The 18,312-nt window shown below is 37.2% G+C and overlaps 2 protein-coding genes across 2 annotated transcripts; both read left to right on the plus strand.

Moving 5' to 3' along the window:
• The first annotated feature begins 780 nt into the window (after positions 1–780).
• Positions 781–8,066, plus strand: map9 (microtubule-associated protein 9). The gene is made up of 13 exons (XM_084713068.1): positions 781–1,144; positions 1,253–1,343; positions 2,415–2,942; positions 3,026–3,198; positions 3,739–3,826; positions 3,929–3,996; positions 4,135–4,196; positions 4,288–4,450; positions 5,444–5,530; positions 5,643–5,804; positions 5,901–6,046; positions 6,363–6,498; positions 7,585–8,066. The coding sequence occupies exons 1-13, from the start codon at positions 1,073–1,075 to the stop codon at positions 7,702–7,704; spliced, it is 1,896 nt and encodes a 631-aa protein (XP_084569194.1). The 5' UTR covers positions 781–1,072; the 3' UTR covers positions 7,705–8,066.
• Positions 8,067–10,120: 2,054 nt separating this feature from the next.
• Positions 10,121–17,555, plus strand: ugdh (UDP-glucose 6-dehydrogenase). The gene is made up of 12 exons (XM_084715391.1): positions 10,121–10,362; positions 12,304–12,465; positions 12,948–13,049; positions 13,143–13,343; positions 13,423–13,620; positions 14,447–14,594; positions 14,710–14,804; positions 14,890–15,020; positions 15,288–15,427; positions 16,127–16,218; positions 16,327–16,437; positions 16,842–17,555. The coding sequence occupies exons 2-12, from the start codon at positions 12,304–12,306 to the stop codon at positions 16,950–16,952; spliced, it is 1,491 nt and encodes a 496-aa protein (XP_084571517.1). The 5' UTR covers positions 10,121–10,362; the 3' UTR covers positions 16,953–17,555.
• Positions 17,556–18,312: the final 757 nt, after the last annotated feature.

An 18,312-nucleotide genomic window follows, 5' to 3' on the forward strand; every position in this document is an offset into this window, starting at 1 on the left:
ACTGTAATGATGTTTTTACTGCTTTACTTTGTAGAGTCCTGTTGAGATAGAGTAAGAGGTAGATAATTTATTCATATTAGCCGTATCAAGTAACTGCTCCGAAACCATGTTTCCTTGTTCCTGCTGCTGTGTGACTCTGGGCCTGAGTAGGCAGTGGGCAGGCCATTACTAGTCTGAGGTTGGCTCAGTGTTGGCATGCCTTGGAATGTAACCAACACCCTGCTTTCAGCTCCAGCTGCTTTGTAATCATATTGTGATTCAACTTTTGGTTACTTGACCAGATGAGTTTGAAATAATTTATTTTGTTTTTTATCTAAAAAAACCCCAACACTTTTTACAAATACAAACTGACTGTCCTTTGCTGATTTTATTTGTTCTAATGGCTTTAATGTTTTTGTTTGTTTTTTGGTTTTACTGTCTTTTTGCAAATTTTATTTGTTTAGAAATAGTTTTATGATCTGCTTATTATGAAGTAAGATTATTATTAGTATCAGTATTAGCGTTTTGTTACTATAGGTGGGAGGGGGAGAAATAAATAAAGGGGGACATACTAATAAATTAGTCATATTCGCTGATGATTCCATATTTTTCAAATATTGTTGGAATAGTATTATAGATTAATATAAATTAGAGTTAAGACAAAGTATGGTTTTCAGTGGTACATGTCATTTCATGTATGTGGAATTTGCCAAAAATTATAAACGGACGGATTAAAAAGATAAAATATTTTCGCCTCGCTTGGATAATGCTCTGAGCATGCGCAGTGGTGGAACGGAACTGTCCTTTACGTTTCCCTTGGTTACCGTCAACAAGTCCGTTAGCCCATATTAGCTGTGTCAGTGTGACTTCAGTTAAAGCATTATTAGTATCATTTAGCTGTGTGGTGTGTATCGAACCAGACAGCAGTTATATGGTAATCAAACTTTGTATACTGGTAATGTAGCTGTAATGGTATCTTAGTAATCTTAGTAGCTAAATTAGCTACTTGTTTTTTACAGTGAATTTAGCTAACGCTAGCTAGCTTGCTAATGCCAGTGAACGCAATCAGAGGACAGTGTTTATAGTTTTCAAAATGACAAATCAGGACTTCAGGACACTGGCTTACGCTAAAAGTCCTAAAACATCGAGGAGGACAACATTTCAGGTAAAAAAAAAATTATATATGCTCTGGATATCCTACCAAATAAGAAATTAAGAGATGAGTGATTTAGTTGTGAAGACGATCATGGCCACTATTGTAATGTCGTTGTAGGATGAACTTCAGGCTGCTGTCTCTGCCAGGGCAAACAAAACAAAAACAGACCAGTACTCGTACTCTGATGACTTCAACGAAGATGAAGATGGTAAGATGGCACAGCATCAAAATAGCTGTATCTAGATAAGACAGGCTTGTCCATGAGATCCTAATGCCCACGCATATGGTGCCTTTGTTTACATAATAGTGGTGTGTATCACCATTATCTGTGTCTAATGATAGTTGATGATTAAGCATGTGTATTTCCTGTATCATTCTTTTCATGCTACTATAAGTTACTTTGTACTTTTGTGCATGTAACTGTGACCCAGAATAAGAAATTATCACACAAATTAGAGAAATTGTGAAGATGTCTTTTTTTATGTATAAAATGATAGTTCTTTACAGTTGTGTTTCCAGTCAGGGGTACTGCAGTTTTCAGGGGGGTTGAAAAAAAAAGAAGAAAATAATGGTTTGGTAAAAGTGCGTAAAAACTAATTAGTAAGAGTTTATCTTCTGCCACTTCAAGGGGTAGTAGTAGAAATGTAACTATGATTGAAGAAAAAAGATACCAAACCTTAATTCCCCCATTTTTTTTTATTAATTTAGGTGTGTTAAATAACATAACAACAACAAGTTTAAAATATGGTGAATATGACAGATAGTGTCAATTAAGGGTTACTTGAGCTCATCTGATAGGGCTGTAGGAGTACAGCAGGCAAAAAAGGTTTGGAGCCACTGCTTCCCTGCCAATGTTAAAGGATAGGATGAGGGATTTATATAACTGCTTTGCAGAAGAAAATAACAGATGGCAACAAGAATAACAGCAGAGCATCAGAAGAACAAACCATATGGCTAAAACAGGCAAAGTTACTGTACTCCCTCTAGCTGATGTCAGGGTTTGGATAACATTTCAGCTCAGATGGGTGCATTTCGAGTGGGAAAGATGATTTTTTTTCTGTAGTTTTCGATTACATCTCTCAGTCTTCCTCAGTGGATGGAGTTTGCTCGTTTGGCCAGCAACCATTCACTCAGGAAGGGATGCTTAGATGCAGTTGAAAGCTCCAGACAGTAATAGTTCATGGACCTTGAGTTCTGATTGTTTTTTCAACTTAAATTCATAACAGTTTTAATGTTGGTTTTATCTTGTTATTTACTTGTCATGCTCTATATTTCACAGATTTTTTGAATGAATACCTCAAATCAAGAAGAAAGAAGGCTGGTGCATTTAAGGCTGGGAAGAGTAAAGCCAAAATCAACGACTTTGATATTTCAGACGATGAAGGCAAACATGGCAGGACGAAAAAAGTTTCATTTCTGAAAACCCAAAGAATCGATTCTCCTTCAGAAGAGACCACGGTATCGGAGTCACATGAAAACGAGCCACCCGACTCTTCGATCAGTCGACACAATGATTATAATAACTCATTTTCCTCACAACATTCAACAAACGTCAGTGAAGATAACAAGCAATTTAAAAACAGCGATGAGGAGTCCACGGATCCTCAAATCACAAGAGAAAGCACAAGTAAATCTCTGTCAGACCAAACATCAGGGGACACTCTCCTGGACATGCCTTTACCTTTACCATCTGACACCAGCCTGGTGGAAACTCCTGGTCCTGAGGAGAGCACCAGCTCTGTTCTGGAGGAAAGCTCCCAGCCTCCACAGTTATCAGCAGCTGACCTCAAACATGTGTCTTCAACAGGTCTGTTCATATTGTTTCATGTACAAGTCACACATTTCACATTCCATGTTACTTACTTACTGTTACTATATATTATTATTCAGATAGTACTGCAGAGAGGGAGCCGCCTAGGCCTAAACCGAGGCAGAGGACTCTTGGATTGAGCCTTCAGAATGTGGAGAAGATAGCAGAAGACGCTGAATCTCAGGATCTCAGCAGGCCACAGACGTCCTCTGCATCCATTCCCCTTTCTACTGACATGTCCAGCAACATAACTGTAAGGACCAGTTGTCCACATGTGTCATTTCTTGTATACTCAATATTTTGATAGTTTGGAAGAGTATTTGAAGTGGGGTTGTATGAGGTACATATTGATATTCAGTGTATTTTAGACATTTTAAAAAAGGTATGTCTAAAAGAAAATCGGTATCGGTTTAAGTGTACACTATATTTAGAATATTTTCACAGCTTTTTCTGGCTGTCAAACAGTCTTTTGCAACGGGAAACTGCTGTCATATAAGTCAGATATCGCTGTCTCCGAACCAACCAGTCACCATTGACAAAATCAGTAATTTTACCTCACAGAACACCGGAGATGCTGCTCTACCGCTGCCTTGATCTGTTAGGTTAGGTTAGGTCTGTTAGGCATCCAAACTTGCCTTGTAAAGAGAGAGCTTTATTTGCTTATAGAACAGCCGTTTCCCATACAAAAAGGCTGTCTGATTGCAAAGTTAAATAGTGAAAATAATCCCTTGGAGCTGCAAAGCAAAGAGAAACATTCTGTAATTGGAGCATGTCTTTATGTTTCATCCTGCAGTGGACGGAGGAAGATCATGCAGTTTCATGTAGCCTCAGTGACCAGTCACAGCTCTTGACCAAATCCACTGTTGATTCTGGATCCAGAGGTAAAAAAAAAAAAAAATCCAGTACCATAACGTTGTTTTATTTTATTGATTTTTTTTTTTTTTAGCTCATTAATCCCCTTGGTATTTAATTTATTGTTTTAGATGATTTTATTTCTGATGACAGCAAAGAGCAGGACAGAAAGTACTCCACATCATTTGAAGAGTTTAATGTAAGTAATTCATTATCAGGTTTGACTGTGATATTCAGTCTAATGATAGATAGTCTCTGGTTCTTAATTGATTACTTTTAGTCTCAGTAAATGTGTTTAATTGTGTTTAATGTGTGTGACGTGTTTAATTTCTTTCAGCAAGACTCAGGAGATCATTCAGATCAACTCTCTCATGTTCATGAAAAATCATTTGATACCAGGTTGGTAAACAAGCTGCAACAATAGATACTAAAAGCTTTGTGGATAAAATAGAATGAAAACTTAACTGATCATCATTTTTATTTAAATCAGGACATCAAGTTCTCACTCGAAGACCACTCCGAGATCTCAGAGTGTGTGCTCCAGGAAAGTAGAGTCAAAGTATTTGGGATCTCTAAAAGTTCTGGATCGTAAAATCTCACTACAAGAGTCTCAGCCACAAGCAGTAGATTCACTCAGAGCTGCCATTTACCAGGTCAGTGCAATAAAGTAGGATGTAAACCACTCAGAAGACAAAAGGACCAGTAACAGTCCACATTCCTGCAATTAAAGATGCACCAATCGCTTGACCAGTGACCCGAATCAGCTGTTTTTTTGTTTTTGTTTTGTTTTGTTTTTTTGTAGCCTGATCAGCGTTGACCAGTGACTGGCTGATCCTTGTCAAATATATCAGATTATGTGCTGAATCAAATGTACATGCATGTGCCTCACAGTGAGTCATGTTATGCACATAACATCACATACAGTGAAGTCACAGCCATACATATGCACATGCTAGCATTTCATCTGTGTTAAGATAAGGAGGGATAGACTCAAAGAACAAGGTAAAGAGAAAAGTGAGGGAAAGAAGAGACAGAGGACTGCAGGAGTTAGAAGGGGCCAAGATAATGTGAGAGAAAACAGGAGGAGAGCAGGTGAAAAGAGGAAAAGGTTAAGAGGCAGAGTTATTTAATAATCACTATTTTATTATGAACATACAATGTCAAAGAACTGTAAACAAACAGTGCAACTCTAGCTACAGTTTAAAATCCTAACAGTGTTTTTCTTTCTTTTTCTGTGTTTTATGAAGGATATATGCAGTGTATCAGAGTATTAGTGTGTGGTTATCTCCTAAGAACTTTATAGAGGAGCTTTGTCTTATGCCCTCAAACACACGTCTCATTTTGCTTGATTTCTGCCACGCTTTTAAACACTCAATTCATAATTTCTATATTGCAACATTATTCTCTGGGGTTTTTTTCAAAATTATTATTAGATATCAGGTACAGAGGAATGGGTTTAAAAGAGCCAACTTTACTGAAGTGACATATGACATAAAATATTAAAAAGAATGTTTTAGCAGTCTTTCCAGTCCTTGGGAGGCAGGAATGACAGCTACTCATTATTAATGTTGGTACAGGGCTTGAGGATATCTCCAGTGCATTCTCAGTCTAAAAACCCCTGCCTGTGAACATGTCCATCCTAACAGGAATGGCTTCAAAAGAAAAAGGAAAAGTCACGAGAGAACATGCAACTGAAGAAGAAAGAGGAACTTCTGAAAGAAAAAAAGAAAAGGGTGAATAATCTTTTCTGTGTTAATCTGAAATACAGTAAGACCACAGTGTTATACATTGTTTTAACACGTTCATGCTGCTTGTCATCTTTCAAAAAAAAAAAAAAAAAAACAGGAAGAAGAAGCTAGAAAGGAAGATGCTGTTGCATCATTTGAGGCTTGGAAAGAGAAGAAAGCAGAGAGTCTCAGAGCGAAAGCCAAAGAAAAACAAGAAACGCTCAGAAAAGAGCAAAGAGCAAATGAAGAAAAAGAAGAAAAAAGACAATCTGCTCAACAGGTATACTGGTGATTTATAGTGCATTATTCTGAGAGATATAATAACCATGCCTGTGGGAAGATGTGATGTTAATCAGTAGTGTTATCAATATTTTAGGTGTTTGAAAAATGGAGACATGAGCATGACCACCTCCTCAAAAAAAAGTACAGAGAGAAAAGAGAAGCTGAAAATAAACAGAGGTTAAAAAAGCAAGAAAAGGAGGAGGAAAGAAAGAGAGACAGTAAATCTGCCTTTTCTAACTGGTGAGTGTAAATCATAGACTTTTTAATCAATTATTTGTTTATTTTAAGGGTGATGAAACATCTCTCTGTGCACAGACCTCTAGTGAGAAGAGCATGTCTTTAGTGACTAGAATTGCAGGATTGTATACATTTTTCAATACATTTCTTAAAATTTTCTTTCTGTACTTCATTATTAAGATTTTATTCAGCAGTTTATTCAACACTTGTGCTGATCAACCACTAGATGGCAGCCAAAGCTTTGTGTTTCATCACCTGCATCTCTATGACGAATCTCATCTAAAACTATTGTTATGTTCTCTTTCCTAAACTGATGAAGGCATGAGAAGAAGAAAGATGTTCTCCAAGAAAAAGTCACAACGGAGCGTAAAAAAGTCAAAGATAAAGAGGAGGAGGAACAATACATGAAAGAGGAGAGAGATAAAATGGCTTTAGAGATGTATGAAAACTGGCTGGTAAGTGGTATTACTTTTGCTGCCTGTGATTGACAGCACCAAAGGTTTTGTTTATTTGTTTTGGAGACAAATGTTCTCACGTAGTAATCACCACCAGCCTGTAGTGTGAACACTTGGTGGTGATTTCTGCCATAATGTTGACAGTTTTCTGAGATGTTCCAGTACTCAGCGAGGTGAAGGCATCTGGGAGAGATAATATTATATATTTCACTTTCTCTTTTTTTATGATTTTTATTGAGTGAGTAATGGTCTGAATGCAGTACAATGCAATTCAATTTGATATTTCATCATGTATCATAATGCTGATTTCTTCCATGATTTCACCCTATTTGAGTTGCTCATTTACAGGTATTATACAGTAACAAACACGACAAAACAGGACAAATTAAAGACAAAAAGCAGAACTCCACAACATTTATGGATGCTGGGCAACTTTGAGTCTTCATTCAATCTAAAGAGCTTTGTAAATTGGGCTCCAAATGTTGTGAAATTGTTTTGGTGCTTCTTTATTTTTCCAGTTTTGCAACAGGATAATTGGATATTAATCTAGAGGGAAATTCTTGTGCCAAATTGATCAAAAAATACAGTATATACAGTACAACATAGTATTAAATGTTTTTTAAAAAAGGTGTATAAGAAGTAAATGCAAAAAACAGTGCCTAATAGAACAACAAAAGTAAGATAAATGAAATAAAGAAAATAATTTCAAATAAACTAAGGTAGAAAAGTAGTGTTAGAGATGATTATTAAAAGTAATATTGGCAGTAATATTGAAAAAGTGATAAAGAATAACATTGCACATGATACTGAATGTAATGCTGCACATTAACTTTGCCAAAATTGTGAAAATACAATTTTACAATTGCCAGTTCTTGAAATCTGTCAATATTCTCTCAAGTCTTTCTAACTTTCTTCCAATACTATAAGGCATGTATGTCACATTTTAAACATCTTATCTGATGAGCTGCTGTCAAACTAATGACAAGAATATACTATAGTAAAGACAAAATTCATAAATTTACAATTGTGGTCATTTTATATGTGAGTCATAAACATTCCCTTTTTTTTTTTACCGTTTTTCAACAGGCGCGGAAAGATTTAGAGCAGAAGAGACAAAGAGAAGAAAGACGAATACAAGCGATACTCCGAGACAGTCCACCTCCACCATGGAGCCCTCCAAATAAAACTATACCATTTAGTAAATAACATTTGAAATGTAACAGCCTGAGAATATCTGAGGGTTGTATGTTACATTTGAAGTTGTAACTTATTTTTGTACTACCTGTTGTATCCAAAGTGTGTTTTAAATTTTATATTTTTGTCAGGTTTTGTATTAGCCAGCAGCACAGCTCTAGTGCAAGTTTATATTTTTATATGTTTTTGGATTAAATGCTACAATTTGTTTAGGAGATTTTTGTGCTACATGGTGATATGTCAAATACTTAATAATCAAAACCCTTTTTTTAATGTCTGTTCTCTTATTTCCATGTTATACATCAGAATGTAAAGCAGCAATATGAAAAAATGTTGATGTAAAAGGCTAATATAATTAAACACCTAATGTTTAATGTTGATTTCCAAGAAAAGTTTTTTTCTCTTCAGATTACAAAAACATCACACAATCATAGAAACTGATCTTTTGACACTCAGTACTTATTTTATTTTCAACATTTCATTTGTTTTAATTGGTTGATTTATTTGTTATTTGAAGTGTCACCTTTTAAGTTTTTATATATTTTTGCTGTATTTTTTCCATCACCCAAAACATTAACTGCTGAATTTAAAAAGTGGTCTAAGAATGTGTTGCAACAACTTAAACTAATTTATTCCAAGCAGGGTGAGCATGACACTTTAAACAGGTTTTTACAGAGAGAAGCATTTTGAATTTACAGCTTAAACACAGTGAAACGTAATTGTCTTAATGAATGAGTGCTGTTAAGGCATTTGTTTATGGCCGGCTGTTAGGTCTGCTCCTACTCTGTTACCAATAAAAGACTCTCCCACAAAGCTGGGAAAATATTCTGATCCTTCTTTACATGCCAACGCTGTTTTACTCTACTGAAGACCATGTATGTTGAAATGTTAGACACTGCAACATGCACAGATAGACTCTAAAGGGGGCCTGAGCCCCTAATCTTTTGTCCTTGGACTAACTGGCTATTATTATTATTTTTCAATTAATATAATGAGGGACTTGTACACTACTGTCAGCAAAAAAATTAGCACATTCTCAAAATTCCCAGAAATTTTTGCTTGTCATTAAATAATCCTTAGGGTGTTTCCACTGGTTTGAGATTTTTGTGGCCTAGACTGAGTTTGTCAGTGGTGGAATAATGGAGTGGCTCAGCTGAATGTGTGGGAAAGTGATGTGTGCTGTGTTGTGTTCCTATCATTATGTTGCCTTCAGGCATTGGTGGAGGAAGTGTTCAGATCTCTTACTTCAGTAAAAGTACTAATAACACACTGTGAAAATACTCCACTACAAGTAAAAGTGAAGCATTCAAAACTGCATTTTCAAGCTTATCCAAGATAGATCCTTTTAGTTAACAGTCACAGGGGCCTTTTTCTTAATTAATTACTTTTACTTTTAATGTCCTTAGCACATTTTGCTTGATCATACTTACATACATTTACATAAGTAATACTTTCAATGCAGGACTTAAAACTTGTACCAAAGTAATATTACAGTGTCACATTAGCAGGGGAGACCAGGGGCCATCGTAACAGGGTGCAATTGTAACCTTCAATTCCTCCAATTGGAGACAAGCTGGAATGATGCCACTTTTCAACAAAGTTTTCAACAAAAAAAATTATTTTGAGGTATGAGAGTTACTTTGTGGATGTACAGTGTTTTTCTTCTGCTGTCTAAAGTTTAGATTAGATTACTGTGAATTTAAACTTATATCAATTTTATCTCTAGGTTATTGGTTAAAAATTAACATAGGTGTTGCCAGCTGGCCTAAGAGATTTTTATCATGGCTTCAAGCTCAGGGGTAATTGTAACTAATCAAAATAATTAAATTGTAGTTGTCACTTTCCTAGTCCTCTGCAGAAACAGAAAAGAAAGAAGCAAAAGGGATTTTTGCTTTGAGCGCATATAATGCCTAACATCTAAAAGAATTTGAACCATACACAAAAACAAACCTAAGTAACATAATTCGATGTCACAGGAGTAATGTGATTACTTTGAGGTGTGCTTTTATTTTGATACAGTGGGTTAGTAAGACTTACTTGTTTTATGCTTTTTTCAGTGTTACAGATGCCCCGCCACTGATTTGTTGCACTTAATATTATAGTATCACCATTATTAGAGAAATTATATCAACTGTGCCATTATTTAGTGCACACATATAAGTTTCATATATAAAGGTGACTAGTATTTCAAATAATCTTTGTGCTATGAACAAAAATGTAAAAGAACATGTCCTTGGTCTCCTTTTACTATTGGATTACCTGGATACTTCCTCCACCAGTGTTAAAAGGACAACTTGATGACAACTTGTATTATTTTGCCCATACCAGTCATTACTCCTGAGGGTGTGGTGCTTTTATTCTGAAAATCTCACACCGGAAGCTTCTCCTCTCCACTGCTCGGTATATGAGGGAGGTGGTGATGGTACCTTGGCAGAAGTGCCTCAGTTGAGGTAAAGGTAGTGCAGGAAGAGTTGTCGAAGAAACCCTGATGGTGTGAGTTTGTTCGTCGAGGAGTGGTTTAAGTGTTAGTTTAAGATATTTATAATTTGTTACAACAGAACGGAGAACCCGGCACCGACGGCTGTTTGGACAAGACACGTTAAAGAGAGGAGCTAACGTTAACAATCTGCGCATTCCTGAACTTCAGTGACTGTCGAGTTGGCAGCAGAGGTAATGTAACGTTAGCTAACGGAGGCTAGCTAGCTAGCTGCTTCCACACAGACGTCCATTCATTAGTTTCTTGTATTTATGTCCTTCGCTCTGCGTTAAGAAAGAAGCGGTAAACTAGCGTAATTACCGGTCCTGTTCATGTGTAATCTGGCCTTACAAGCAGTGACATTTGCTCCGTAGCACAGCTAACCTGAACTAACGTAGCTTAACGGTATCTGAGGGGATAAAAAGGTCCTCTTTGATCTGTGCTTGGACGTGGCTGACCTGCGATGAAAGGCTCTTTATTTCCCACCAGGCTATAACGGACCGACTGGTAACTTACTGTAGCAGTGATGAACTGATGAAGAATTACATGTGAAGACATGAGCAGGATGATTTAAAAGATTCAGAGACAAAAAAAAAAAAAAAAAAGAGTTAGAAAGAAACCAATCTTAACTTTTCTGGTCATGTTTTGCTTGTAGTAAAACAGGCTAAAAGATTAAATGAATGGGAATGAAAGGGTGTAACTACTAATTATTTTCATTATTAATAAGTCTGCCACTTGTTCTCACAATTTAAAGCTCCTAATGTCCAAAATCAAAACCTAAAGATATTAAGTTAATTGACATTTCTGTCAGAGAAGCAGAAAATTCTCATGATTGAGGAGGCGGAACAAGTAAGCGTTTGGCATTTTTGTAGTTTCCAATTATTTTTCTATTTATTCATCAGTTAAGCTCTAGAGTCTTTTATTTATGGACTGATGCACTTTATACTCAGTGATCTGATAGCATAAATCTGCATCTGATACATATGATTGTCTGTTCTTTATACTAAGACACTTTTCGAAAGTTAGATTTAAGAAAAATCAATATATCACCTTGCATACATTATCGCAGTATATCACAATATATTGAAATGTAACCCCTGTATTGTTAGATGTATCATATCGCCAGATTTCTGCCAATACACAATCCAAGTTAATGCAAGACTGTATGTATGACCTATGTTTTATGTGCATATGTGATGTTGATGGCATATGTTTTTCGATGAAGTGCTGAATCCAAAACAAATTAACCTGTGGGACAATAAAGTTTACCTTAACCTACCTTAATACCTATAATGGTGAACTATATCGATTGATTTTTGCAGTGGATATTCAAAATGAAAACCGATTTCATTAATCAAAAGAAACCAAACAAAAGAAACTTTAATGATGATGCCAAGCCTTTTAGAGCAAATCAGCCCATTGAAGTTAATATGAGGACTGGTTGGAGGGAAAAGGTTTTAATGAGTTCATCTGCACAGGGCATTATTTTTAGAGTGGAACTAGGCCAATAAATTGGTTGGGCCAGTATATCAGCTAATACTGGAAAATACAACTGAAAAATTAACATGATAAAAGGTTTAATTTCAGTTAATAGATAATTATTGCTAATTTTTAATTACGCCTTTAATAAAGATTGGGGAAAAAATTAGATTGCACAGAGAGAAAACACACACACACACAAAAAAAAATTACACATGGATTGCAAGCTGACCTGTCTGATTTTTTTATACTGTCTGTACTCATTTTCTCAATCTACACTGTTGTGTCACATGTCAGATAGGCTATTTATGGGACAGGGCGTATTCATTATGTGCTTTCATGGTGGCTTGCATTTAATGCATTTAAGTGAAATTCTTGAATATTCAATTGAACAGTTTCTTACTTCTATTGATGAAGTGTATATTGTTCATACATATTGCATATATCATTATATATGTCCAGTTAGAGGTCATCTAGAAACAAAGTGTCACTATTAGATAATATGTCCACCAGAAAGCAGTTTTAAGTCTTTTATTAAACCGTATGATGTCCCACTCTGTGTGTATTGTGGTCACGGTTCTTCATTCATTCAGTTTATCTCGTCTTTCATGCTTCATGTTCTTTTTCTGAACTCTGTCCTCTCTCTATGTCTGCAGATGTTTCAGATAAAGAGGATCTGTTGCATTGGTGCAGGGTATGTAGGAGGCCCAACATGTAGTGTGATCGCCCACATGTGTCCAGAAATCACAGTGACTGTTGTGGACGTCAATGAGTCCCGCATCAAAGCCTGGAACTCAGACACTCTGCCCATATACGAGGTATCACATCTGTGTAATTATTTAAAAATGAGCTTAAGAATGTATTATTATAGGATTAATTCTCTGGGAAAACTTTAAAAAGAATCATAGGATCATATTTCATTAAGAGTGATGATATGCAATGTGTTTTTTCCCCTACTTTCTTATCTCCCCTTTGAAAGTCAGATATCTTGAAGGAGTGATTAGTTTCATTAAAGTAAATAACAGTATAACAACAGTAGAAGTAGCCAGGCAACCGGCCTTTTGGTCATTGTTTTTTTTGTACATTATTACTCCATCCTGGGCTGAATTAAACTTAAATTAGTTCCAGACTGTTCAGTGTTGCAACTTCTCTACGTCAGAGTATTACATCATCATGACTAGTGTAAAGGGCAGCTCATGACAAGTCATTGAGAACTCGTATTACTGTTTGTGCCATGTTTGTCCCACACATTCACTGACACACCCTCTCGGTCTCGTTTTCCCACTTCCTCTCACTGCAGCCAGGTCTGAAAGAAGTGGTTGAATCATGCAGAGGGAAAAATTTGTTCTTCTCTACAGACATAGACTCAGCCATCAGGGAGGCAGATCTCGTCTTCATCTCTGTGAGTCCATCAGTGTCCCCTGCACACTCATACTGACACATACATTCATGACACATAAATGAGTTCATTAGACTGGTTGTACTTCCTCCTTAGGTGAACACCCCAACCAAGACCTATGGGATGGGTAAAGGTCGTGCTGCTGACCTGAAGTTCATCGAGGCATGTGCTCGGCGGATTGTGGAGGTGTCTGACGGCTACAAGATTGTCACAGAGAAGAGCACAGTCCCAGTTCGAGCTGCTGAAAGCATTAGACGGATATTTGATGCCAATACCAAGCCCAGCCTCAACCTACAAGTGTGTATTATTCTATGAGAAGTCTCACACTCTGATATCTGTTATTCTGCAAGTTTCTAAAGTTGTGCCACTGCTGTAGGTGCTGTCCAACCCTGAGTTCCTTGCAGAGGGAACAGCAGTGCGGGACCTGAAGGAGCCAGACCGCGTCCTGATTGGTGGAGACGAAACAGCCGAAGGTCAGAGGGCGATCAGAGCGTTGTGTGCTGTCTATGAACACTGGGTCCCCAAAGCACGAATCATCACCACCAACACATGGTCATCCGAGCTGTCCAAACTGGTCAGTGCAAATGAAAATTGTTTTCATTGTTTCATTTTTGATTCATTGTGACTGCACTGAAAAGTTGGTTATTACTACGTAAAATGTCCTACTCAGTATATATCTTGATTATAGTTAATTGAAGAACAAAACCAAGGAATCTGTATCACGACTGTTATTAATTTTATGCCTTTATTTAAAAAAAATGGGTTTTTTTTAGATTCCTCAATAGTATTAGTAACACATCTTCACTGTTGAGCTTTAGTCCATAACCAAAAGACATTTGATTAACTGTCTTATATGATGAAGAAAACTGTTAAACTTAGATTTCAGGAGTTTGAGCCAGCAAATGTTTATGTTTAGATGAAGTACAACTGAAACAATCAGTTATCATAATTGTTTTTAAACAGTGAATACCAACTTTTGCCCTCCAATAGTCCCTCCATTTAAATGCACCAGGCTGAAGAATTCTTTTATACATCAGTCTATCCTGGTGCTAAAGCAAAATCAGGGTGCAGCTGACTGAGATTTGTATCCAGTGGATATAATGTGTATGATGTGTATTTGTTATGACTGTCTAATGTGTTTTGTACATTTGTGGAAAGGGTTATATGTCCACCATGTGTTTAATTTATGTGTAATCTCTTAAGCAGAGCTGCCTAAGGATTTAAAATGAATTGCATTGTTTACTGACAATAAAGTTGTGCTGCATAATAGCTGTCAATTCATTTTCTCTTGATAAACTTAATACTCACTTTAATGTCTCCTTTTTGTTCCTTTTAATGGATTTTCGCTATTTATGTAGATGTTAAGTACAATGTAAAACACGTGTTTTGTGTTTGTGTAGGCAGCCAATGCCTTCCTGGCACAGCGAATCAGCAGCATCAACAGTATCAGCGCTCTGTGCGAGGCTACTGGGGCCGATGTGGAGGAGGTTGCCAAGGCGATTGGTATGGACCAGAGAATAGGCAGCAAGTTTCTCAAAGCCAGCGTAGGTAAGAAATTCGTCCAAAAGATGTTTAAAGTCAGCCTCTAAGTACATTCTGAATCAGTTATAGACAGATTAAAATTTTGCTTTCTGTCTCTGTTATTCTCTGACACGCTGCTCAGGTTTTGGTGGAAGCTGTTTCCAGAAGGATGTGCTGAATCTGGTGTACCTGTGCGAGGCCCTTAACCTGCCTGAGGTCGCCTCCTACTGGCAGCAGGTGAGACACTGCACAGCACCTCATTTTTCTCTTCTCTCTGCTCGCCGTCTTTACCTCATTCTTGAACTGTGTTTGATTCTCTCAGGTGATCGACATGAATGAGTACCAAAGGCGGCGGTTTGCCTGCAGGATTATTGATTGCCTCTTCAACACAGTTACTGGTAAAAAGATTGCTCTGCTGGGTTTCTCCTTCAAAAAAGACACAGGTGACACAAGGTTAGTCTCATTTCATGTTGTTCGTTTGTCACCTCCCAGTTGTCTGGTTTTCTTTCACATGTCTTTCCAACAGCTTTGTTACCCATTAACTTGCATTGTTTGTATGAGAAACTTCAAGAGCCCTCTCAATCACCTTATGTAATCTTTGTAGATACAAAACATGCAGTGTCACTGTTGATCACACACACTTTACTCCATATGAACACCTGCCAGCGTACTGAGGTGAACTATGGCCCTGACCAGAGTGTGTGTTTGTCGCAACTGCAGGGAGTCGTCCAGTATCTACATCTCAAAATATCTGATGGATGAGGGAGCCAAGCTGTTCATCTATGACCCCAAAGTCCTCAAGGAACAAATCATTCATGACCTCTCCCAGCCCAGCATCTCAGAGGACAACCCAGAGAGAGGTGTGTATATGTGTGTGTGTGTGTGTGTGTGTGTGTCTACCAAGGTTCAAGTGCAGATCTGGTAAGCCTGCAAAGTATTTTAGGGGATTTTCTTGCCTTTATTACATAAGATACAGCAGGAAGAAAGAAGGGGGGTGACATGCAACAAAGTCTGGACTCGAAAGTGTTTATTACATTGTCAGTGTCTTATTCTCAACCCACAAAAATCTACCATTTTGATTGTTAATCCTTAAGTAATTTTTAGGGAAAATGCCAAAACATAACTGGTTCCAGCCCCTACGAAGGTGAATATTTGCTGTTTATTTGAGCCTTTTATGATCTTTGGGTTTTGGCTTCTTCACTTTTTTTTTCTGACAATTCATAAACAAAATGAACGGGGAAGATAACTGGCAGATTAATCAGTGACAAAATAAACTAGTCACAGCCTCGGATAGAAGTTATTTATATTCAGAATGTAGGACTATAATAATTTTTTCAAGGCTTTTAGGACATTTTAAGGACTTGTAGCGACCCTGTATTGGTGCCATGTTATAAGAATTAAAATTTAAATCAGCATAACCCAAGTAGTTTTTCCCAATAAATTTTACCTGCCTTTGTAAAATGTAAAATCAGACACTCAGCTGAATGTTTCTTTCGAATGTTAAGCTGGGACGAGAACTTCTGACTCTTCACTGACAGACTTGTTTTTTTTTTTCTTAGTGTCGGAGCTGGTGACTGTGACCTCAGACCCTTATGAGGCCTGCCAGAGTGCACATGCATTGGTCATCTGCACAGAGTGGGACATGTTTAAGGTCAACATCACACATTTTTTCTTCTTCGAACTTTTAGATTGATTCGTCTTGGGGGGGACAAAACAAAAAAAAAATTAAAATCATCATACCCCTCTGTTTCCACTATAGGAACTGGACTATGAGAAAATTTACAAGAAGATGCTGAAGCCGGCCTTTATATTTGATGGTCGCAGAGTCCTGGACCACCTCCACCCTCACCTCCAGAATATCGGCTTCCAGGTGAGGAGACAGAACACGCTGTACTCATCTCATGTTAAGAGACAATAGTACAAGTACAAGTAGCACTGCTTAGTTTACCTCCTCTTAGTGCAAAGAGGTTTGAGAATGTTGTTGTCCAGCTTCCTACATAGAAGCAATCAATTTGTTTGAGATTGTTTTCTTCTGTCATTTATTTGCTAACATAATCACAGACATAGTTAGAATGTAAAATACACGGCTAACAGTTTGATTTTAAATTGATTTATTTATATAATAAACTTGTTGGTATTTATACTCAAATGTCGAATATGAATCAGCAAAGAAGTCTGGAATTTTGAAATGATAAATATGTTTGGATCCTGAAGGTAGATATTTTGAGAATAGCTGCTGTTCAGCTTCTATAATGCTGCTTTTTCTGTCTGCAGATTGAGACCATCGGTAAGAAAGTGACGGCAACGCGAATCCCCTACACCCCGGCAGCGCATTGTCCTCGCATCACTGCCAGTGAGCCTCCAACCAAGAAAGCCAAAGTCTAAAACTCACTTCACCTCCACACATGACATGCGACACATTCCTCTCTCAGCCTTCTTTTTTTTTTATTGTTTTTCAAACATTTCATTCGGGTCCAGACCCCCCTGTACACACCTGATGATCAAAAGGTGCAGAACAATGTAACAAATCCCTCCCCTGCAGTAGGTTGGATGAGAGGAAGAAGTTGAGCCTTCAGTCCAAAATTGTGTGAATGTGTTCGACTCTTTGGAAGAAGTTTAGTGACAAACCATTCCAGACAGAAATCATTAATTTCATACATTTCAATGTCAAGTAGCATTTATCAACCATACATTTCAGCTGCACAGTCGGTTATAGTCGCTATCAAATGAGCACTATTAGTGTCACTCTACTTTCTTAGAATATTTACTATATAATCAAGTACTGTTGCTAAATTGCAAAATTTTATACTATTTTTTAAGATATTTTTATATATCATCTTACGGTACGTTAATCAGTGTTTGTCCTGACTGTTTACTAAAGATGCCAATGCAATAAAATGTGATGTGTGTCCTTTATTTGTGCCTGTTGATTACTCCAAATCAATGTAGAAAACAAATAAAAGTGACACAAAAATGAAAACCAGCAAAGATGGACTTTTGAGTTTTAATTCTTTAAATATAAATGTACATTTTTAAAGATTTTTTTTGACAAACTGAGTTAAACAAATGTGCATCTTTCTTGTCCGTGTGTAAAATTTTAATATCAGAAGAAATAGAGCCCAAATTGACAGAGATATCAAAAGTGCTTCTTTTGATACTTGAAGGCCAATTTGGGCTTGAAACAACAACTTTTTCTAATGCGATAGAAATTGAAGTGTTCAGCGACCACAGATGTGTTTTTGTATCACATAATTTCACCTTGAAGCCGCTGCCAGAACCTTCAGACAAAAAAAAAAAAAACCCTCTTGCCTCATTAAATCATCAGTCCTGAAGCAACAGACATCAAAGCGCTCATAAACATTTGCTTGTAGTTAAAGGTCAGCAGCTCTTTACCTGAAGTACGGGGCCCCTGGGGGAAGGGAGGTCATGGTGGATGTGATTTAGGGCCCACCCTGAGGTGCAGAGATTGCAAATTACAGCTACTGCCAACATCAGTTTGTATTTTGTGCTGGCAGGAGGACATGGACAGGTTATCTGCATGTCTGCAGGCCTCTACCTGCTGCTTGTTCTCTTTGATCCTCTCTCACTAACATGTAGACCTCTGGGCTCTCAGAGGTGAACAGTAGAGGACAAGTGCAAAGGAATGGTCATAAGACATTAACATCACTTCTCTACCCTTACTCAACCTGCCTTCATTTTTGACTTGTACAACTTGTATACTACTACTTGTACATGTTAAATGTGT

This window comes from Lutjanus erythropterus, chromosome 3 (genome assembly GCF_056507025.1).
Source record: "Lutjanus erythropterus isolate fLutEry1 chromosome 3, fLutEry1.hap2, whole genome shotgun sequence".
In the NCBI taxonomy this organism is placed as follows: Eukaryota; Metazoa; Chordata; class Actinopteri; order Lutjaniformes; family Lutjanidae; genus Lutjanus; species Lutjanus erythropterus.